We start from the raw sequence: 23,208 nt of genomic DNA, 5'->3' as shown, positions 1-23,208 counted from the left end.
TGGCTACCATACCAAGATACGAGAAAACAAACTGGGCAAGTTGAACACTCTAAAAGTAGGGTGCAAGGTGGTTTCTCATGCTTGCAACTATTCTGTGAGTCTATTTTTGAATTCTGGAATACAAGGGATTTTCTCATTCATGATAATGCACGGACACTACCTTTATTTCAGTTGCTACTTTATTACTGTTTTTAATTCCCATGTATTATGTGTTATCAAGGCTATACTAAGTAAAAAAATAATCGCCCTTCTAAAAAGTTGTCAATATTCCAGAAGTTTTGGAATTGGAAAGATCCAATATGAACCTTTCTTTCTCTTCTACGAGGCACTAAAAGTTCTCATTTATTTTTTGAGCAGCCGCTTCAGCAACATTCTTTGCAGAATGCAAAAGCTGTCCTTCCAAAAACGCCTTTACAGGTCTTCGATAAGGCAAAACATCCTCCTCACTTGCAAAGACTGCCCGGGGCGCGCGGGTGACAAAAGGAAGGGAGGGGCGGGAGAGGAGCGATAGCGTCGGCGCAGGCGCCCCAAAGCTCGCGCTCTGGTCTCGCGCCGCTAGGGGCGGGGATTGGGGCTTTTGATGTCCCGCCGCTCGGCGCGTCTATGGCAGCGTCTTCAGTCGCCTGGAGGACGAGCGCTTCCGCTTCCGCTTCTTCTTTCCCCGAAGGGTCCCGCGGCGTTTAGGCCGCGCCCGCTCGGGCCGGGTTCGTACTGGGCGCCATGCGGCGGGGGCTTTTGCCGCCGCCGCCGCCGCCCTCGCCCTGTCGCTCGCTTTGGCCGGCGCTGCTTCTTGTGGCCGCGCTGTGTGGTGGTGGTGGTGGTGGAGGAGCTGCAGCAGCAGTAGCTCCTGACCCGGCGGCCCGACCGGACCTCCGCCCCACGCCTCCGCCTCCCCTTTCCTCCGGGCGGGCAAACCACCAGGACGCCCCTTCGGCTCCTCCGGGCACTCCCGGTGGGGACGCCGCGCAGAGCGGCACTGCGGGCAGCAGCAGCAGTAGCAGCAACAGCCTGGCCGCCGTGCTGCCCCCTCCGGAGGACAACCGGCCCATGACCCAGCGCGCCCTCTCGGTGCTCGTCCTGGCCAGCGCCGCCCTCATCGTTTACTTCGTCATCCGGACCGTGCGGTGAGCGGCGGAGCGGCGGCTCTCCGGGGCCTGCCTTGTGGTTGCTTGTAAAGTTTGGGGCGCCTCCGAACAGTTCCCTCCCTTCCCCCCCCCCGGACTCTGGGGAAGGTGGAAGTGACCCTTCCTGTCTGGGGAGAGGCTTCCTATGCAGCCTTGTTTATCTGTGGCAGGCAACACACACACAGAGAGCGCAACACACACATGCACAGAGATCCTACACTACACTTGAGCATAACCTCCTGTCTACTGTCAGCTCTGCAAACATTCTCTTTGGGATCTGGTATTTAAACTTTGCCAATCCTTTACTTGGGGGATGGGCAACTTTATCTCCGCTGGTCCTTTGGACTTAAGTGCCCCTCAGCTCTACCCACCAAGGTCAGCAGTAGAGGGTTGTGGGACCATATTTCCAGAACACGCTAAAGTCACCCTCGCTATTTGATAGAACAGGTATTGTTTCGTATGTTGCTTTTTAAGAGCGTCTGGAAGGTAGCTCATGGTATATACATTTGGTTTGGACAGCATGTTTTGGGCTATCAGTGATTTATTGAATTGAATCTAATTGGAGCCAGAGATTGGGAGTTAAATTCCTCACTGCCTTGACAGAGGTTTGGACTGTATGATCCATTGGGCCCCTTTCAGCTGCAGTTCTGATATGATAAATTGAAAACATACCTTTTCTCGCACATTGAGAAGAATTGCATATTTAAGCAGACTGCAAGTTTGTAGCCAAAGGACCTATTTCTTTTTTAGTTTGGAGTAGAGGCCCAGTTTCATGTTTGTGATTGTTAAAGTCCATTGAAATAAAAAGTACTTAAGATAGATGTGATTGATAAGTACATATCATGGACTTGAATGGGTCTGCAGTACTGTATGTGTAACTGATTTCGGCTGAGGCAGAGCATGAACACTTCAACCCATTGCCTCTGGGTGCATCATTCTTGGTATTTTGCAAGTCACAATGATGCTACAGCAAAGCTGCTGTTAGCAAAACTCTCCTGTCAGCATGTAGGGTATAGATTCATATGGTACCGTAAAGTCTTATAGAGTTATTACATCTTAGGCAACCATTGACTTGATATTCATTCACCAGCTGCATGAAGAATTTCTACTCCATCCTACTTTCATTAGGGAGGCATACTGATACTAAGTTGCACAAACACAGGTGGATAAAGAGAAAAAGAAATGAGTGAATCCACCAGACCATGAACTACAGCTTCCTCTTTTTAATTCTGCCCATTTTATAATTTGCTCCATGTTGCAGTTTTTGGAGCCTCATGGCACAGTAGTTAAACTGTTGTATTGCAGCCAAAACTGTACTCATGACCCAGGGTTCTATCCCAGGTAGCCGGCTCAAAGTTGACTCAGCCTTCTATCCTTCCGAGGTCGGTAAAATTAGTACCCAGCTTACTGGGGGGCAATGTGTAGCCTGCATAATTAACTTGTAAACCGCACAGAGAGTGCTGTGGGGCAGTATATAAGCACTAAGCATCACTTTTTTTGCTAAAAGTACTGCACATCTGACAAAAATAAGCATTGGGATGACAGGAGAAGAGAAGCCTTGTAGAAGCAACTGGCAGCATGGAAGGCTGACCAAAATAGGAGATTAGTCTATCAGTCTAATAGTAAATGATGGCCAAGTTATACTTGATTCCTGTTTGGGATATAAATGATGGAATTATGCACTCTTAAAAATTAATGTCTGTATAAAGAGTGATTCATGATTCCACTTGTTTCCATCACGTCCTGACTAACATTGTGAAAGAAGCTTCCCTTTCCTTTCTGGTTTGCAGTGCAACACAATTGCTGGGAAAATCTCTCCCTTTCCTTTGACACCAAACTGGAGAGGAGGATTTGATGTGGCTTTGGGGTAGTGGCCAGTTGAGATGTTTCAAGGTCTTGTGTCATCCCATATGAAAACAAGGCCCAGTCTTTGCCCTCTAACTCAGGAGAGAAATTTTAGAAATAGCAGTTTGGGTGACATGCCCTTTACGCACATCCACCACCCACTCCTGGCATAACTCCAGCCTTCCCTTCTCAGCTTCTATCTTTGCACTTGTATTGCATTGCTGAGCTCTTAGGGTCCCCACAAGTGTGCTAGGATTCCACCTCTAAAGCTTCAAGACCTTGCCTGGTTGTGCATCAAATCAATCAAAGACCTGTCTAAATGTATATTGAAATCAGTTCTTCTGAATTTGCTGGGCTTATTGTAGAGTAGGTGTTCACAGATTTGGAGCTGAGCATTAGAGTTCAGTGCAGTTATCTGGGAGCAAATCCCACTGAGCTCAGTCAAAAATACCTCAGTCTAAATTTGTCAAAGAAGTTATATAATTCTGTGAGTTGAAGCAGCTGGCTGCAGAGTGAGGGGTCAAGAGTTTGAGTCTCTATGGTGGTTCTTGCAAGGGACAGTCTAAATTATCCATAGTGTGTGTGACTGATGAAGTCTTATGCCCTGCCACTCATTTGACCTTGGCAGCCAGTATGGCCCCAGTGCACCAGCAAAAGGAAGGTCTGGTAAACCACTTCTGAGTGTTTTATTCCTAGAAGATCCTGGGAGAGTGGTCATAAGTTGGAATTGACTTGATAATAAATAATTGATTGATTAAGTATTAAGATTGCACTGAGGAGGAGAATCCTGGTGACATCATGAGCCAACTTGTGTCTCCTTACCAGGGGGAGTGGCCTCTACAATTGATACTACATATAGAGATATTCTTTTTTAAAAGTCAAATTATTTTGAGGTAGAGCAGAATGTATTCCAGCAGGGGAATGACACTCTGGCAAGGTGAAGCCTACAAGTAGAGTTACCATTTCAATGGGTATCAATTTTAAATAATGGTTTTGCAACATATTATAATATTATGAATAACATATAAAAGTTATATGCTAGGTTGGCGAGGAGCTGGGACAAAGCAACGGGAGCTCACTCCGTCAAGTGGATTTGATCTTATGACTGCAGGTCTTCTGACCCTGCAGCACAGGCTTCTGCAGTTTAGCCCACAATGCCACCACGTTGGTAAAACCATTCCTTAAATATCTCACTTACCCTGAAAGCTCTTCTAGTGCCTCTTTAAGTCGCTTCAGACTTGATATAGAACACAGAAATACTTCCTTAAGAGGAAAATAGTTGAAAGTTTTTTTGTTACTGTCAAGTGCTTCTAGTTAATGACAACCTTATGAATCAGTGAGCTCCAAGAGGTTTTAACAGTTAACAGCTCTGGTCAGTTCTTGCAAATTAAAGATGACAAATTTCATTATTGAGTTGATCCATTTCATGTGTGGTCTTCTTTTCCTACTGCCTTCAACTTTTTCTAGCATTGAGTCTTGTCTTAAGATGCATCCAGAGCATGGTAGCCTCATTTGAAGGCCATTGCACTTGAATGTACAGTATCCATTGTAACGTCATAGAAACTTTCCACCAAAGGTTAAAATATTTTCATACAAATAAAAATAGTCTTAAAAAAGAGAGTGTTGGAGCCAGATAAATACCTGTGGAATGGGGATCCCTATCCTCCCCGCAAGTCTAGAATACTCTGCTAAGTGGTGGGGGATGTGATATAATGGACTAAGAAAGAAATGGGCTGCTTCTGAATGTTTTTTTTTTTTTTACATTTTCCCCTTCCTCCTCAGTTCCCAGGCCCTTGGAGGAGCCTTTTTAGGAGAATGAGTGGACAGAAAAGCCAGGTTCACCCCACTCTGTGCATAGTTATGTGGGTCCAACCTCAAATATGCAAGATGTATTTTGGTATAAGTTCATTAATCCTAGGCAGAATTTAAAATGCCATTTCTATAAAATGTTTGAGAGTGTCTTTTGAAGCATATCTAGTCAACATGTTGGTATAAAGTCCTCATCTTGTACCTTAGTGGAAATGTATTTGCTTGAAGGAAAGAGTAATTATTTGAAAATAGAATGTTTGAAACTGAAGGTTCTGCTTTATTGTTTTAAATAATTTTCCTATTTCAAGAACCATCATTTATTATTATTGCAAAGGTGGAAGTAGAGCATTGTTGGTTCTTTTTTGAACTGTGTGTTTCTAGGGCTACAGGAGGAATGACAATGCAAGATTAAATACACCTTTTCCTCAGAATGCTTTGAAATCTTCTAGTCATATTGTATAGATCAACACAGCCATTAAATTAAAAAGAAAGAATTCACAAAAATGTTTACCACCTATTGTATACCAACTTGATTGTTCAGTTGGATGTACTGCTTTCATATGCTAAGGGAACAGTGCTTTATAGAAATAACGGTGATTTCTATAAACTTGTGTGCATACACTTTTCTGAGGTTCCAACCCAGTGGTCAGGGAACAAGGGTAAATTACCCCAAATGGGGTAAAAAGGAAAATCCTGGGGGTAATGAGGACATGATCCTAATCACCTTCTCTCCTCCTCCTCCTCCTCTTTTTCCTCCTCTTCTGCCCGGAGGGGGGATCCCTGGCTGCCTGATCGCCCCCTTCCCACCCCCTTTTCTGGCCTGGCTGCAACTTAGCCACAGCGGATGGTGGCTGGGGACGGCCCCCAGCCGGTGGCACAGGGCAGCCGAGGCAGCGGTGGTGGGGCTGGCCATGGCAGAGGGCAAGGCCAGGGCGAGTGGCCACAGCGCCCTGGCCAGGAGAAGCCTCTCCTTCTACTACCTGGAGAGATGTATTGCGGCGTAGGGGGGTGGGCGTGGCCACGGCGGCAGCCCGGGCCAGGCTCAGCCTCCCAGCGCCAGGACGCCGCTGCCCTACGTCCCGTTCCCGGAGGAGCCCATCAGGCAGCAGTGGTGCTCACCCGGCTGCGCGGCTTCCTTCGGCGCCAGCTGGCCAGTCCTGGAGGAGCCTCTTGCCGTCCATGCAGCAGCTGTTGCAGTGCTTCGACAGTGAGGCCCGCGGAAGCCCTGGCACTGAGGCCCAACGCGGCTGCTGGTGCTAGAGCAGGAGGCACCGTTAGGTGCCCCCAGCGAGCAAGCCACCTGCTGGTCTTTGATGGCTGCCCGGAAGCTGCCCGCCAGAGGAAGAGGAGGCCCGGGTACAGGCAGTGAGGCTTCTGTGATGGTGTTCGACTGGCCACGCGTGACCAAGGTCCTTCCTTTCAAATGAAGGGGGTAATGTTGGTGTATATAAATACAGTTCCCTGACCCCTGTTCCAACCTGTATATCAGTGTAAGTTGCTGTAGCTCTGTCCTTGGCATGTTAACACACATTTAGAAATATTTGTGATCTGTTGTAAAGTTCCTAAAGGTTTACAGCTGCCTTGGTCTATTTGAGTTCACTTGTTTTTTAGGTGTTTTAAGGCAACATTTCAGGGGACTGTTATTTGATACCTTCTTGAAACAGAGAGGGAGCTACACTAGAGTTGAGTGGGGATACTAATGTACAGTACTTGAAAATCATATTGTTAATGCTTTTTGGCTGATGGTAATGTCTGCACTTTTCCATTCCCCTCCTTTTTTGCCCTGTTTTTTGTTTGTTTGTTTTTGTTTTTTTAGAGAGCAAATATTCTTTGGTTCATTTCATTTAGTTCGTGGTAAATATGTTGTAACTTTCACTTTTTTCAGACTTAGACGAAGGAACAGAAAGACACGTCGGTATGGAGTTCTGGACACTAACATAGAAAATACAGAGTTGACACCATTAGAACAAGATGATGAAGATGATGATACAACACTGTTTGATGCTAATCATCCTCGAAGGTTGGTAGCTAGGGATAGTAATATTCTGATGTGAGAGACAAGGAAATGATTATAACGGTACCCATTTGTAAACAAAACAGTGTACATTCAAGGATGAAGTTACTGTTGAAGTATTTTTAATACTTCTCATATCTGCGGTTGTTTATGTTGCAATTGTAGCATAGCCATGTTTTATATCTGATTGCCAAAAAAGTTTTGCTTATATTCCCAATAGTACTGCATGTACTAAATAAAGGCAGTGGACATTGCTAGTAGCACCGTTTGTCTTTTTTTTTCTAGCTAATTAAATGAATAGTACAGTATGTTGCTTTCAATTTTACTTGCAATAACTTTGAAGTTTCTTTTGAGAAATATGAGCAATTTCCAATTAAAAGAATAAATATTTTCCTCAAAATAGTTTAAGGCTACTGGTCTCAGTAGCAAGCAGTTTGTATTTGCTTGTGCAAATTATTTCTGTAATGGGGTGAACACAGATGTCTGTGAAGATATGAAGCAGAAATGGGAATTGCACATGAAGTTTCAGTGGCATTGCAATATAGAATATCATGGAAAATTGTACCTATAATTGAGTTTCCTTATTAAGCGTACATGTGGATAGAGGATAGAAAGCACAAGATTTTTAAAAATACAGTTCAGAAAAAAATGTTTTTAATTTAGTTACTTTACAGTGTGACAAACCCAGACCTACTGGGATCTGCCACACGTTAACTAAGCTGCCACCAACCATTCCCTATAAGAAGTCACACAGACCAGGGATGGATTTTCAACAAATAAAAGAACAAGGTTTATTAAATAACACACAGGGAAAAATAAAATGATCAGGTGAATAAGATATAGTAACGTGGCTTAGTCTCATTCATACATGCACACAGTTTGGTTCACACAGAACACTTAACTTGAAGCACAGACCCTGAACCTATCAGTTCTGGCTAACCAACAGACACCTGAACCTATCAGGTTGGTACTGACTGACACACAGTAGTACCCTGTCTGACACACAGACTCCCACACCAGCTTCTTCTTCCCAGCTGCTGCTTCGTCACTTCTCCTAGCTCTCCACACACGCTCCACATATATATACAGTACAGCCCCTCCTCCTGATGTCCCGCCTTCCACTCCCCATAGGATGGAACTTTCCCTCCAAACCCATGACAGACAGGTAACATCAGTGCTGTATGTAACACCTCCCCTCTTTATAAGTTGTTTTGTAGGGGGAAAGCTAAGGTGCTTTTCACCAAAAAAACAACCTGGATAAAATACACAACAACAGTTATACATACAATATCATACTTACTTATACTTACATTCTAAGTTAACCATATCAATTAGGCATTTAAACATTTACCATATACATTACATCAATTTACCTTTATTCATACAAACCAAATTCAAAAAACCAGGTACATTTAACTCTTTGTCATCAATATATATACATAGTCCATGTTTCTTTTGCCGTCTTCATTCTTCAGGTCTTCTTGACAAGGCGTCAGCAACACAGTTCACTGACCCTCTGACCACCTTCACTTCAAAGTCATAGTCCTGCAGGTTTAAAGCCCACCTCATAAGTTTACTATTGTGGGTTTTCATTGTCTTTAACCATTGCAGTGGTGAATGGTCAGTGCACAGAACAAAATGTCTTCCCCAGATGTAAGGCTTGGCCTTCTGGATCGCGTAGACTATTGCCAGGCACTCCTTCTCCACGGTTGCCAAATGTCTCTCACCTTTCTGGAGTTTCCTACTCAGGTAGGACACTGGATGCTGGTCACCATTCTCATCCTCCTGGCAAAGAACCGCTCCTACCCCGCTGTTAGACGCATCGGTGTAGATGATGAACTCCCGGTCGAAGTCTGGAGCACGCAGCACTGGATAGTTGATTAGCGCCTGCTTCAACCTCTGGAACGCCTCCTCACAGTCGCTGGTCCACGGGATGCGGTCATCAGCCTTCTTCCTCGTCAGATCGGTCAGCGGAGCCGCAATCTCGCTAAACCTCGGGATGAACTTTCTGTAGTAGCCCACCAACCCAAGAAATGATTTGACTTTTTTCTTGGTGGTGGGTCTGGGCCAATCACGAACTGCTTCTATTTTGGCCTCTAGGGGTTTTATCACTCCTCCCCCTACCATGTGACCCAAGTATTTTATTTCTGGGCTACCCAGCTGCAGTTTGTCCTCTTTGCAGAGCCTAGGCCAAAGCACTCCCTCCCCTGGGTTAAAGTGCCTCTCCCTGCCTTCCTGGTCATCCCAAGCTTTCTTTCTGACCTTTTGAGCTTGCAGGGTCTCTGCTGCTAGCTCTAGGTTTCTCTTTAGGTCATTCATCAAGGTGTCTATGTATGTCACAACGTCTTGTGGGTCATCCTGGGTGATCTGCTCCCAATTTTGTTTGATCAAATCAAGGGGCCCTTTCACCCTTCTCCCAAATAAAAGTTCAAACGGACTGAACCCGGTACTGGCTTGTGGCACTGATCGATAAGCAAACAAAAGGGATTGCAGCTTCTGGTCCCAATTGTTTGGATTCTCTGCCAAGTAAGCCCTAATCATGCGCATTAGAGTCCCATTGAACTTCTCAGTTAACCCATTACTTTCAGGGTGATAGGCAGTGGTTTCCTTGTGCTTAATTCCACAGATTTGCCATAAGCGTTTCATGAGCTTCGATGTAAATGATGCTCCCAAATCTGTGATTATTTCTGAGGCAAATCCCATCCTGGACATATACCCCACCAAGGCATCTGCCACTGTGTTAGTTTCAATGTTAGTCAAGGGTATGGCTTCAGGGTACCTCGTGGCATGGTCCACAATGGTGAGAATGAACCTGTTCCCCTTCTTTGTGGCCTTGGGCAAAGGTCCCACAATATCCACCCCTATGCATTTGAACGGAGTGTCAATCACAGGCAAAGGGCACAACTTTGCTTTGGTCCTGTCGCGGCTATTCCCCTGCCTTTGACACACATCACATTGTTTACAGAACTCCCTGATCTGCTTCCCTATGTCAGGCCAGTAAAAATTCTGTGTGATTCTCTGCTGTGTTTTGTTCACCCCTAAGTGCGCAGCAAACATGTCAGAGTGCCCCCTTTGTAAGATCATGGGGCGATACTTTTCAGGTACCACTAGCTGACTTCGGATCCCATCTCCCCCTTTTGAGATATTCCTCAGGGTCTCTCTATACAAAATCCCCTTTTTCTCTAGAAATCTCACTGGGGTTTCAGGTGTTAGCTGGGCGTCAGTCACCTGTTCAAAACACTTTTGGAGAGTGGCGTCTGCCTTTTGCTCTTGTCCAAATCTGCTGTCTGTGGTTAAGGTTTCCACCACAGCTTCTGAACTCCCCCCACCTGCTTCCGTCTCGGGCTCATCATTACCCCCCTGAACTGTCCCCGTGGTGGCTTGTGAACGTGTAATCACTAGCACCCGTTTCACATGTTCAGCCAGGTCATTTCCCACGAGCACGGCTGCTGGCAGAGTCGATGAAATTGCTAGCCGCCAAACTCCCCTCCAGCCTTGAAAGTTCACAGGTACCTCCGCTACTGGCAGTGAGATCACCTGCCCCTCAATCCCTGCCACCTTCATGCTCTCATTTGGGATTACATATTCCCTAGGAATAATATCTGGATGGCACAGGGTCACCTGAGAACAAGTGTCCCGCAGCCCCCGATACTGATGGCCAAGTATTCCTACGTCCACCCCTGCTGTTGCAAACAACTGAGAATCTGTTCTCACCAGTAGGCAGCGCCTGACCTCTACAAGAGGACCATTTTCCTCAGCCTGATCAGCAGATGTAGCTGTTCCAGATTGAGTAGCCATGGCAACAGGCTCCCTCAGTGACAATGAGCCTTGCTCTTTCTGGACACAGAACACAGCTTTTGGCTTGGTTCCACTCGAATCCTGAGGCACAATTCCTTTTAGCTGCTTTAATTTCTCACACTCTGAGATTAGATGGCCCTTTCCCTGACAGAAGTAACATTTTCTGCTATATTTTGAGTCTTTCTCATCCTGTTTTGGTTTTCCCTCCAAAATCTGAGGTCTTGGTTTCATGTCTGAGGGCTTCCCTTCACCATGGGCCCCTCCCCCTTGCTGGTTTTTCCCTGGTCCCTGAGAGTACTTGCTGTAGGTTTCTTTGGGTTTACCTACAGATTTCCCCTCAGCATCTAAGGGCTTTCTTATTTGGGAAATAAAATCTGCGATCTCGGCTGCTTCTGCCACAGATTTCGGTTTTCTTTCCCTCACCTGGAATTTCAGTTCCCCATGCAGGACTGAATAGAACTGTTCCAGCGCTATCAAGTCTTTGAGCTGCTGAAAGGTCTCTGTCCCCTCCTGAGATAGCCATTTCTCTAGCAGCCTCACCAATTGGGCCCCCACTTGGGTAAAAGTCTGCTCTGGTTTCTTGGTGATTGACCTGAATCTTTGCCTCAGCTGTTCCGCATTTATCCCATGTCTTGCAAACACCAGTTTTTTAAACTCTGCAAAATCTTTCATCAGTTCCTGTGGCATCTCTGAATAAACTTCAGCAAGGCTGCCACTGATTAAAGATCGCATGATGGTCATCTTCTCAGTTTCCCTTACTGAGAAGTCCACAAACGCTCTTTCCACTAAGGAAAAGAACACCTCAGGACAATCTCCCTTGTGGTACACAGGGAATTTCTTCAGGTCAGCTTTAGACAATTGGCCTCCCTCAGAATCCCTATTGTTATTATTGTTCTGATTCATCAGTTCCAATTTCCTTAACTCAAACGCCATTTTCTCTCTCTCCAATCTTTCTGCTCTTTCCATTCTCTCAATCTCAAATTGCCTTCTTTCTCTCTCTAATCTTTCCTCCATTTCCCTCACCCTCAGTTCATGCTGTTGGGCTAGGAGTATTTTCCTGAGTTCTGGGTTCTGTTCTCCCGTGCTGTCACCTTGCACTGAGCCAAATTCATCCTCAGAACCTTGGTCTACCTGGGGGTCTTTCACTTCACCCATTTCTGCCATTTGGCTTCGAGTCAAGGGCATAATCCCCCCCCCAGAACAGGCTGCTTTCAAAAGTCAAGCCTCAAAATAAAGCGACCACTTTTTTTTTCTTTTGCCTCAGAACCAGCTTTCTCTATAGATTGCTGCTGTTCTTCAGCACTAACTTGCAACTGTAGCCAGCCGGAGTCCACCCCCCTCTGCTAGGCCTCTCAGCAGACAAGCTAGCTCACTGCTATTTCACAGTTTTGCCTCAGCTTTTTCCCGCCAAAACAGGCTGCCTCAGAGCTCCCTAATCTAGCCCCCAATCTGAGGTTACACGTTCTTCTACTAGTGCACCCCCCCGTGAGGCACACCTAGAAGATTACCTACGCGCTCTCAGATTGTCCCTGACTAGACCCCCCTTGCTCTGGGCACACTTGCCAAGGCTTTGCTGTACCACTGGACAACTGGACCAGTCGTATCCCACACGCTGGACACCAATCAATGTGACAAACCCAGACCTACTGGGATCTGCCACACGTTAACTAAGCTGCCACCAACCATTCCCTATAAGAAGTCACACAGACCAGGGATGGATTTTCAACAAATAAAAGAACAAGGTTTATTAAATAACACACAGGGAAAAATAAAATGATCAGGTGAATAAGATATAGTAACGTGGCTTAGTCTCATTCATACATGCACACAGTTTGGTTCACACAGAACACTTAACTTGAAGCACAGACCCTGAACCTATCAGTTCTGGCTAACCAACAGACACCTGAACCTATCAGGTTGGTACTGACTGACACACAGTAGTACCCTGTCTGACACACAGACTCCCACACCAGCTTCTTCTTCCCAGCTGCTGCTTCGTCACTTCTCCTAGCTCTCCACACACGCTCCACATATATATACAGTACAGCCCCTCCTCCTGATGTCCCGCCTTCCACTCCCCATAGGATGGAACTTTCCCTCCAAACCCATGACAGACAGGTAACATCAGTGCTGTATGTAACATGTATGGGAAATAATTGATTCAAATATATTTAATATTAGAAGCATAATAGCAATCAGTTGTTCACAGTTGAAATGAATGCAGCTCATTTCCCATGGGAAGGCACAGTTGGATAGCTGAACTTTTATGACTGCATGTTGACTTCTGTTTTCTCATTATTTCTAATACATGCTTTCTCATTTCTGAATTTTACAAATCACATTATAAATCTAATTGCCATTAATGGTTCTCTTAAAAAAAAACAGAGGTTGCTTTATTGTTTTAGCTATAAAAATGATCTTATCATTAGGTTGTTGTCCATAATGAGTAGGTCAGATTTGCAGGAATGGAGAACTAAATGTGATGTCTGCTATTCTCATTTAAGTGGGCAGAATCCTGTTAGGAAACATGGAGCACTATAGGTTCTTGGGCAGAAATTACAGCACATTCTCCAGGTTACTGTTTTGCTGAAGATTGCCTTGTTGAAAGCAACACAGTTTGGGGGATAAGGAATGCCCCCTTGGGCAGACACCTCAACAAAGACAACTGCATGTGCAGTGGTCTGTTGCACATATGCTAAAAATGAATAAGGTTTGGCAATGGTGTTTGATCTTACAACATTTCTGTGACCAAAGCATTTTTGCTCAATTTTACACAGCATAAGAGAGATAACATTCTAAGCAACAAGAATGTTTAATTTAAATTAACTGAAATATTATTATCCCTCCCTCTTGAGGTTACAAGTCTTCCTAGGTCTTCCATTTGCCCTGGGAAAGTCTTCGAGAGTCTCAGGGCCAGAGGGGAGCCTTTAATTGACACAAATCACTATCATTGGAAATGGGACTGCTGGTAGGAATTATTTTAAGTACCCAGTCCCACACCCAGTTCTAAGATTCTCTATTTTTCATGGGGCAAATAGAGCCCCAGGGAGCCTCAGAATCTCATGGAGGGGATAGGAAGCTTTTAATTAATTTAAGTTATATATTTCAATAGCTAGTTGCCATCATCTAGCTTGGGTAGCATAAGTTAACACCAAGAGGACTCTGGCCTATATATCTCAAAATTAGTACACTTGTTTCATTTCAACTGCATTGCTTCCAAGGTTAGGAATCCAGACAGATCACATGCTACTGCACAGTCATGAGTAACATTATCATGTTAGTGGCTTCTTTAGTGCAACACATCCTTGGGAAAATTGACTTGCCTTGAAAAATTGCAGATTGACCCTTTTTTTAAACTTTGTGTCCTGGGCATATCTTGAAGTGAGCGAGCAGCAATCAGGTTATCTCGGTGACTGTATTATTGCATAGTTTGGTCCACACAATAGAATAGTTGAGTTGCAGATGTGAGCTAATTGTACTATTAATTACTTTGGCTAGGGAGTTGTTACTAACTTGTCTTTTGGGGATTCTAGACAGTGACTGAGATCCTGTTGCGTACCTCTGCATGTGTAATAGCACGGATGCCACTTTTGGGAGAGTCAGGAAAAGTCAGGAAAATTGTGATTAAAATATATTCAAGCAGTGGATTTTTGACCTGCTGCTGCAGGAGCATGATCTGCTCTTGTGGCAACTGGAATAGATATGTAGCAGAATATAAGTAAAGCTTGATGATGCCCTTTCCCAGCTCCACCTTTTTTTGAGCTCCACCCCCAGCAACCAGCTTAATGTGTTTGTTGAACTCTGTCCCTGCATGATTTCCAAGGTCTGCCTGTAGTGTTTGCAGAGCAAGGCTAGTTTAAACATTTAGCAAGATACAAATTTTAAACATGTGTTTTCATCCCTACCTGCTAGTGCTGTACTACATTAACTTACATATAAAGATAAGCGTGTTTTTTGGTCATGCTTGTGTATGGAATGGACATTTTGCCTCCTGCTAAACCCAGCACAGACTTGAAAATGAGTTTTGCTGTTGTATTTCACAGTCAGCTAGCACTTTTTACTCTGCACCATGCAAAGTAATTTTTCGAATGTGATTGCTTGTTCCTGCTGGAGTTTACAGAGTACCAGCTCTCACCCTCTTCCCTGACTTCTCCCATGCATAAAGGTTGCAAATGAGGGTTGTCTGCTTCTCTAGATTGCAAAAATGATTTGGAAGCATTTAAACTCCACCTTCTTTCTTGTTGCTGATATGCTCATTACACTTTCTGGAACTAGAAACTGAAGTGAAACTTTCTCAGCTTTGGAAAGTTTCAACTTGTCAGAAAACAAATCTGCAAACATCTTGGTGTCAGGCAGGTGGTTCTCTGTATGGCTATATCTGAAACCACATTTTGAAGATGGCTTCAAAGAGGACAGTATTTAATATGCAGTGGCTGGATTTCAAACTTCATCCTGACTTTGTTGAAGGCACCAGTTTGAACCACCCAACTAACTTGAAATAAGGCACTTAAGAGGGATATTTTAATTTGTTGTTGTTTAGTTGTTAAGTTGTGTTTGACTCTTCGTGACCCCATGGACCAGAGTATGCCAGGCCCTCCTGTCTTCCACTGCCTCCCTCAAATTCGTGTTGTTAGCTTCGATGACACTGTCCAGCCATCTCGTCCTCTTTCATCCCCTTCTCCTCTTGCCTTCACACTTTCCCAGCATCAGGGGCTTTTCCAGTGAGTCTTCTCTTCTCCTGAGATGGCCAAAGTACTGGAGCCTCAGCTTCAGGATCTGTCCTTCCAGTGAGCACTCAGGGTTGATTTCCTTCAGAATTAATAGATTTGATCTCCTTGCAGTCCAGGGGACTCAGGAGTCTCCTCCAGCACCAAAATTCAAAAGCATCAATTCTTTGGCAGTCAGCCTTCTTTATGGTCCAGCTCTCACTTCCATACATCACTACTGGAAAAACCATAGCTTTGACTATGTGGTACTTTGTTGGCAAGGTGATGTCTCCGCTCTTTCTGATGCTTTCTAGGTTTGTCATCACTTTCCTCCCAAGAAGCAGGAGTCTTTTAATTTCATGGCTGGTGTCACCATCTGCAGTGATCATGGAGCCCAAGAAAGTAAAATCTGTCACGGCCTCCATATCTTCCCCTTCTATTTGGCAGGAGGTGATGGGACCAGTGGCCATGATCTTAGTTCTTTGGATGTTGAGCTTCAGACAATTTTTGGCGCTCTCCTCTTTCTACCTCATTACGAGGTTCTTTAATTCCTCCTCACTTTCTGCCATCAGAGTGGTATCATCTGCATATCTGAGGTTGTTGATATTTCTTCCGGCAATCTAAATTCTGGCTTGGGATTCATCCAGTCCAGCCTATTGCATTATGTATTCTACATATAAGTTAAATAAGCAGGGCAACAATATACAGCCTTGTTGTACTCCTTCCCCAACTTTGAACCAGTCAATTTTTCCATATCCAGTTCTAACTGTTGCTTCCTGTCCCACATATATATTTCTCAAGAGACAGATAAGGTGGTCAGGCACTCCCATTTCTTTAAGAACTTGCCATAGTTTCTTGTGGTCAACACAGTCAAAGGCTTTTGCGTAATGTAGACGTTTTTCTGGAACTCTCTGGCTTTCTCCATAATCCAGCGCATGTTACCAATTTGGTCTCTAGTTCCTCTGCTCCTTTGAAATCCAGCTTGTACTTCTGAGAGTTCTCTATCTACATACTGCTGAAGCTTACCTTGTAGGATTTTGAGCATAATCTTGCTAGTGTGTGAAATGAGTGCAGTTGTACGGTAGTTTTTGCCTTTCGATTATTTTCCTCTATTTCCTTGCACTGTTCATTTAAGAAGGCCCTCTTGTCTCTCCTTGCTATTCTTTGGAAGTCTGCATCCAGTTTTCTGTAACTTTCCCTATCTACCTTGCATTTTCTTTCCCTTCTCTGTAAGGCCTCGTTGGACAGCCACTTTGCTTTCTTGCATTTCCTTTTCTTTGGGATGGTTTTTGTTGCTGCCTCCTGTACAACGTTTTGAGCCTCCATCCATAGTTCTTCCAGCACTCTGTCCACCAAATCGAGTTCCTTAAATCTGTTCTTCACTTCCACTGTGTATTCATAAGGGATTCGGTTTAGATTATACCTGACTAGCTCAGTGTTTTTTTTCTACTTTCTTCAGGTTAAGCTTGAGTTTTGCTATAAGAAGCTGATGATCCAAGCCACAATCAGCTCCAGGTCTTGTTTCTGCTGACTCTATAGAGCTTCTCCATCTTTGACTGCAGAGAACATACTGTATTTTTTGCACCATAAGACTCACTTTTTTCCCACAAAACACGGGTGTGGAAAGTCTGTGCGTCTTATGGAGCGAAGAAAACAGATTATATTTTCCTGTTTTCTTCTCCTAAAAAATTGGTGCGTCTTATGGAAAGGTGCGTCTTATGGAGCGAAAAATACGGTAATCAATCTGATTTCTGTATTGCCCATCTGGTGATGTCCATGTGTAGAGTCGCCTCTTGTGTTGTTGGAAAAGGATGTTTGTGATGACCAGCTTGTTCTCTTGACAAAACTCTATTAGCCTTTGCCCTGCTTCGTTTTGAACTCCAAGGCCAAACTTACCTGTTGTTCCTTTTCTCTCTTGACTCCCTATTTTAGCATTCCAGTACCCTATAATGAGAAGAACATCTTTCTTTGGTGTCAGTTCTAGAAGGTGTTGTAAGTCTTCATAAAATGGTCAGTTTCAGTCTCCTCAGCATTGGTGATTGGTGCATAAACTTGGATTATTTTGATGTTGAAAGGTCTGCCTTGGATTCGTATTGAAATCATTCTATCATTTTTGAGATTGTATCCCAGTACAACTTTTCCCACTCTTTTTTGACTATGAGGGCTGCTCCATTACTTCTATGGGATTCTTGGCCACAGTGGTAGATATGATAATCATCTGAATTGAATTTGCCCATTCCCGTCCATTTTAGTTCACTGACGCCCAGGATGCCTATGTTTATTTTTGCTATCTCCTGTTTTACTACGTCCAGCTTACTGAGGTTCATTGATCTTACATTCCAGGTTCCTATGCAGTATTTTTCTTTGCAGCATCGGACTTTCCTTTCACTTCCAGGCGCGTCTGCAGCTGAGTGTCCTTTCAGCTTTGGCCCATCCAGTTCATTAGCTCTGGAGCTACTTGTACTTGTCCTCTGCTCTTTCTCAGTAGCATGTTGGACGCCTTCCGACCTGAGGGGCTCATCTTTCAGCATCATGTCTGAATAACTTCCTGCAAAACAGCTGTTATATAAATATAATATTGATATTTCCTCACTAAGATTAAGGCACTTTTAAAGCTAACTTTGTAGGTTTCATTTGTGTTGCAATGATGGAGCATTCAAATCAATATGTGGAATCAAGTTTATTAGTACAATTTTTGTTCATATCTTAGATATTAATTTCCTCTAATTAGCAGTATAATTCCCAAAACTGTATTATTTACTTGTTTGAGATGGGGGTGCATCAACTACTGTGCATACTGGCAGAAAGTATCTTGACACTTCCAGGCAGGTACATTTTATGAGCACAGATGTCAGATAAGGATTTCACATTATGCATATTCTACAATGTAATGGGAGCTCTTTAGATTTAATTTTATGAGCTAAGAATTATGCACTTAACTTTAACTGAGATGCTTGGACTTTATTACAATATTGCTTTATTATAATTTACCATGAACGGCCAAAATCCCCATGCATATTTATACTGGTAGAAAGAAAAATTGCATAATTTGTAGTGGCAAATTATAGCTAATGTATTAGTCTCCATTTGGGTTCCTTATTATGAACAAGTCAGGTGGCTTGTTGTGCAACCAGGAATTGAACTGGTCATTCATTAATGCAAATCTTATTGCTGATGAAAAATGAAATTGCTTCCTGAATCACCCTGGCATCCACCAAGAGGTGGTTCTTACATCATGTTATATTCTTCTAGCTAAAAATTGGTCTCTGTATTGTTTTCACTGAGGTGATAAACCTGAGCTGTTCCACTGCAGGGAGGGGGAATCAGATAATTCTACCTCTTCTGTCCCCCCCTCCAAAAAACAAAGCAAAATAAAAACAAAACAACAAAAAAACCTTACACAGAAAATAAGAAATTAGGAAGAAAATTTCTATTCTTCCCCTGACCTGCTAGATATCTGTGGATGGCGTAATTTTGCCTTGTTGTATTAACTTAATGCAAGTGGTAGATCCCAGATATTGGTTGGCTACCTTGAAAATACATAGATTTCTATTTTCCCCTCCAAATTAGTAGGTTCAGAGTTGAACTCAATAAATGTCAAATAATAAATCATCAGGCTGAACTATTCAGAAGCAAACATTGAATTCACTGTTGGTGAATTTAATGGTATCCACGTTGTTTAGAATGTCATATGCTGCAACCAGTATAGGGGAAACTATGAATATTTCACTTGTTTGTAAGCCTCTAATCTGTCACTCGTCATTGCAAGTCTATAAACAAGAATACTGCATAGCACTGAGAATTAACACTGAGATTTTTCTGCTTATGCCATTCTGCTGAAGTAATCAGCAGTGAGATACCTAAACATTAAAAATAAGTGAAACCCTTTTGCAAGACATGTCCAAAGGAACTCATCATGATGTATGAAACAGCACTGCTCAGAGATTTCTATGCAGCAGTTACAAAGCAGTACAGATTATTATATATTCTTTACACATGAAGAAGTATACATCCAGAAAAATTTCCTTCTGCAAGACCACAAATGATGTAAAAAGTTGAAGTAAAGGAAATAGTGTGGGAAATGGGGTTCTCCTGAGTGCCATTTGACAATGTCTGTAAAAGAAACTTAAACAATTCCCAGCAGCCCTGAATGACTATTGAACTGCATGTGTCCCATAACTTATATAAGTTGTGCATAGTATGGATAAAGTAAGCTCAGAACTGCTGTACACACCAAAATAAGCTGCTGAGTGGTCTGAATACTGTTGCTCAAGTGATTTTGATTTTTTGAAAGGGCGAAGCATTGTTGCTGCAAGGTTATGAGCTAGCAAATATAAGTTTTTAGAGAACAGTTCGGTGGTAAGAGAATAATAGAAAATACGTTGGGAGTTGTACAGTCTTTTTGTTATACAGCGTCTGTAAAAGACACTTCTGTATCTCTATTTTATTTATTCTATATACTGAGTTTCTTGTATACAAAAACAGAAGTAGTTTCCAGTGTGAATTAGAAACAGATACAGAAAAGAATAATACTTTATAATGTTAAAACAATTAGATAAGTGTTGTTTTTCCATGCAGTAAATAAAGGAAAAGTCAAAACATTATGAAAACTCAACAAGAAAAGAAAAGTAAGAGTATCCACTGTTAATAGACCGTTCCTTGTTAAAAGTGGCCATTTGTGTGTCTGAATTAAAAATTCTTTGCCTGTTGGCAGAAGGACAGCACAGAGGGGTCAACAGTCCCAAGAAGATCTTTCTTCCATTTTTCCCAGAGGTTGGCCTGATGGAACAGTAAGAAAGGCCTCTTCTGATTTGCTTTAGGATCCAAGCAGACTCATACGGGGAGGGGTGGTCCTGCAGAACAAAGTCACATACAGCTTTATCAGTTGTAATAAATGTTGAATTGTGCCAAGAAATGAACCAGTGCCCAGTGAGTCTGTCATAACAAGGAGTTTCTGTGCTCTCTGTAACCAGCTTCAGTCAGCAGTCTGACCCTATCATCTCAGACTTCCTGAATTTTAGAACTTTCCAAAGGCAGTCCTTTGTAGAACACATTGCAGTAATTGAAACAGGCATATACAGTATATCTCTACTCAGATAAGGCATTTCAAGTAATGGGCACAGTTGACATGCTAACTTGGATTTGATTAAAATCACGATTTAATTTTTTTAAAAATATATATATATTGTTGACTTAACATTTAAACATTGATTTTTAAAATTTTAAGTTGTGATTCAAATTGATTTTTTTTAAAAGCATTACTTTTATTCACCCTGTAATAAATAATAGTGGAGGGGAGGAACAGGCCCTAGTGTATAGCTTAGAAGCTGTAAGCAGAGACATTGAATTAAAAAAAATTAGGTTGATATATTTTCTATCTTGCCACCTGTTGTATGAAGGGAAATGGGTCCCTTTTTCTGTGAAGTGTTTTTAAGGTAGAGAAAATAGCTGTTTTGTGTAGGTAGGGCTCAATTTTGGTCACATTCTATGCTTGCAGATCTGCCAACAGGTTTTCATTAGCACTGTAACTAGGTTATATTAAATGCTAGGTATGTTGTGAGTTCTTTGTGAGATGATGGCTTGGTATCTAGTCTTATCAGTTTACTGATAAGACTCAATATCTATAAAAATAAGAAATGGACCAATAAAAGAATGCAACAGTGTGAAGTAGTGTTGCTTTTGTGTTGGCAGAGGGGATTTTATATAGATGTATTTTGTGTATTAGAAGTTCTCAGCTGAGAATAACTTCTTTTCTTTTCTTTTTTTATAGATAAGTGTGTGCCTTTCAGGAAAAGATGTCAATTATGGGTCAACAAAAGAAAGCTATTCAGAAGGAATAAAACGCCTGTATGAGGATTTGGGATATGCAAATGATAGACTCTGGCACCCTTTAGTTGGTTGCAATAAATACTAATATTTTACTGTATCTTTTGTACATACAGAAATATTTTAAGTTCAGAGCCTATGGAAATAGTGCACTAAACTTTAAACCTATTTTAAACAGGGTATTTTCTGCTCATGTTCATTCTATCCTATTATCTCCTCTTCTGAAATACATCTGTGGGTTTCTCAGCCAACTTAAGTTTTTGAACTATTTCAGTTATAATAACTTATTGGTGAACTCTGCAGCTTGTCTTTTATTTAATAGCAGTACTTTGCCAAAGCTAATTACCCATATGTCTGAAGAATTCCTTCCCCTTGGTAATCCGGATGTACACTGTGGATCTGTTTGGGATATGTGAATAAATGTTTACAGTGTTCCTGACAACCATCTCTTGGTTTAAGTGTCTGTTTGTGCCAGATGTGATTGATTGATTGATTGATGTTACAACATACACAACAGGACAGGGTGATGCTTACCATTCTGAACTTGTTTCTGATCTTTCTCCATTGGCAAGTGTGTAGTTACCCCAATAACAATTACTGTAGCTCAACTTCTTCCGCTAAATCAGTGAAGCCTTAATTTAGCCAAGGCATGCTTTGAAATGCTACCAATCAGACAAGGAGCCCTTTTAATGTTGATTCCATTTTCTTAACTAAGTTACACAGAACTGCAGAATTCTATCATAGTTTTTGTATGTGCAAGCCTGGATAGAAGCCGTCAAAACAAAAATTCCCAATGGTTCATTAGTTTGTCTCAAAAGATCAGTGATAAATGGCTTCCTCAGATGGACAAGGCTCCTGCTCTAAAGCCAAAGGAAAATCTGATGTCCATCTGAGACTATGAGGCAGCAAACAAATCTGCCTCATCAGATAATCTGGGCTGTACTGCAACTAGACAAGGGGGCATCAGCTAGTTCAGAGAATTTGCTTTAGCAGAGTTTCCTCTGTAGGGGCACCATAGCCACATGCCCACTTGCAAGGAGCTCATCTGCCTCTCCCATTATAGGCCCACTTTCTGCCACTCCTTCCTCTTCTGATGCTGCTGTAGGAAGCTTGAGCATTCTTTCCTTCTACTCTGACTCCCACAGTGATGGAAGACCAATAGTGGGTAGTCTAATGGAAATGGTTGAAAAGTTCCCTCAAGAAGAAAGGAAAGGAAGGAAGAAAATAAATCTGTGGGGATCTGAATATACCTTTAGCTGCCAACTTGTATTCCTCCAGTTTTCTATGGCCCAACCTATTTCTTCTCTGCACCATAACTTTTTGAAAGAAAGAAAGAAGCTTCACAAAAGGATGGGATTGTGCATTCTTCCTTCCCTCCCCCTTCACAAGGCTGATGATATTAATTTTGCATTTTCAAATACTAAGAGTAGTATTACACAAGTGTTCTTATTTACTAGTGTTATTCTTCTATCTTCATCTATAATGCAAGTTGAAATCTGTTAACTACTCACATGTTCATTTTAATATATGTGTTCTGTGATAAGTGGATGCAAAAACGGGATTATGTGTCTGAAATGGAGCACCCGGCTGCAGAGCCAAGGGCTGGGAGTTCAATTCCCAATGGAATTTCCAGCGTTATAATACTTTGGATGTGATATTGAAAACATACGAATGTCTTCTTGATTGGAAATAAAATTCATCTATAGTCGGTTTCTTAAAAATGTATAAATAAATATGCGGATAAATATATCATGAACAGATCAACTAAGAACCATAATAGCTTCTGCATTTTTTAAAGGATGATACTTAATGTTCAACCAAAAAAAAAGTGACAAACAAATGCAGTTGAAGGGAAAATTCTCTTATTTCTTAGTATTCAGGTTGCAGTCTCTTAGTTAATAAATGGTGATCATTTCTTTAAAAACATACACGTAATCACAGACATTTATCTGACATCTTTCAAATATAATTGGCTAACTTGCAATACAGTCCTATACATATCTGCCCAGGAATAAATCCCACTGAGTGTTGAGAACTTGAAGGTATTCATAGGATTGCAGTCATAGAGATATCAGCTGTTATCCAA

At 42.4% G+C, this 23,208-nt stretch overlaps 1 protein-coding gene across 1 annotated transcript; it reads left to right on the top strand.

The window, feature by feature from the left end:
- Nucleotides 1-598: 598 nt before the first annotated feature.
- FAM174A (family with sequence similarity 174 member A) lies at nucleotides 599-21,567 on the top strand. Its single transcript, XM_020794410.3, has 3 exons — nucleotides 599-1,124; nucleotides 6,664-6,798; nucleotides 21,067-21,567. The coding sequence occupies exons 1-3, from the start codon at nucleotides 721-723 to the stop codon at nucleotides 21,068-21,070; spliced, it is 543 nt and encodes a 180-aa protein (XP_020650069.3). The 5' UTR covers nucleotides 599-720; the 3' UTR covers nucleotides 21,071-21,567.
- The last annotated feature ends 1,641 nt before the right edge of the window (nucleotides 21,568-23,208 follow it).

The sequence above is a fragment of the Pogona vitticeps genome, chromosome 2 (assembly GCF_051106095.1).
Source record: "Pogona vitticeps strain Pit_001003342236 chromosome 2, PviZW2.1, whole genome shotgun sequence".
Taxonomy (NCBI): domain Eukaryota; kingdom Metazoa; phylum Chordata; class Lepidosauria; order Squamata; family Agamidae; genus Pogona; species Pogona vitticeps.
Note: the sequence above shows the minus strand (reverse complement) of the source record. Positions and strands in the feature narration are given on the sequence as shown.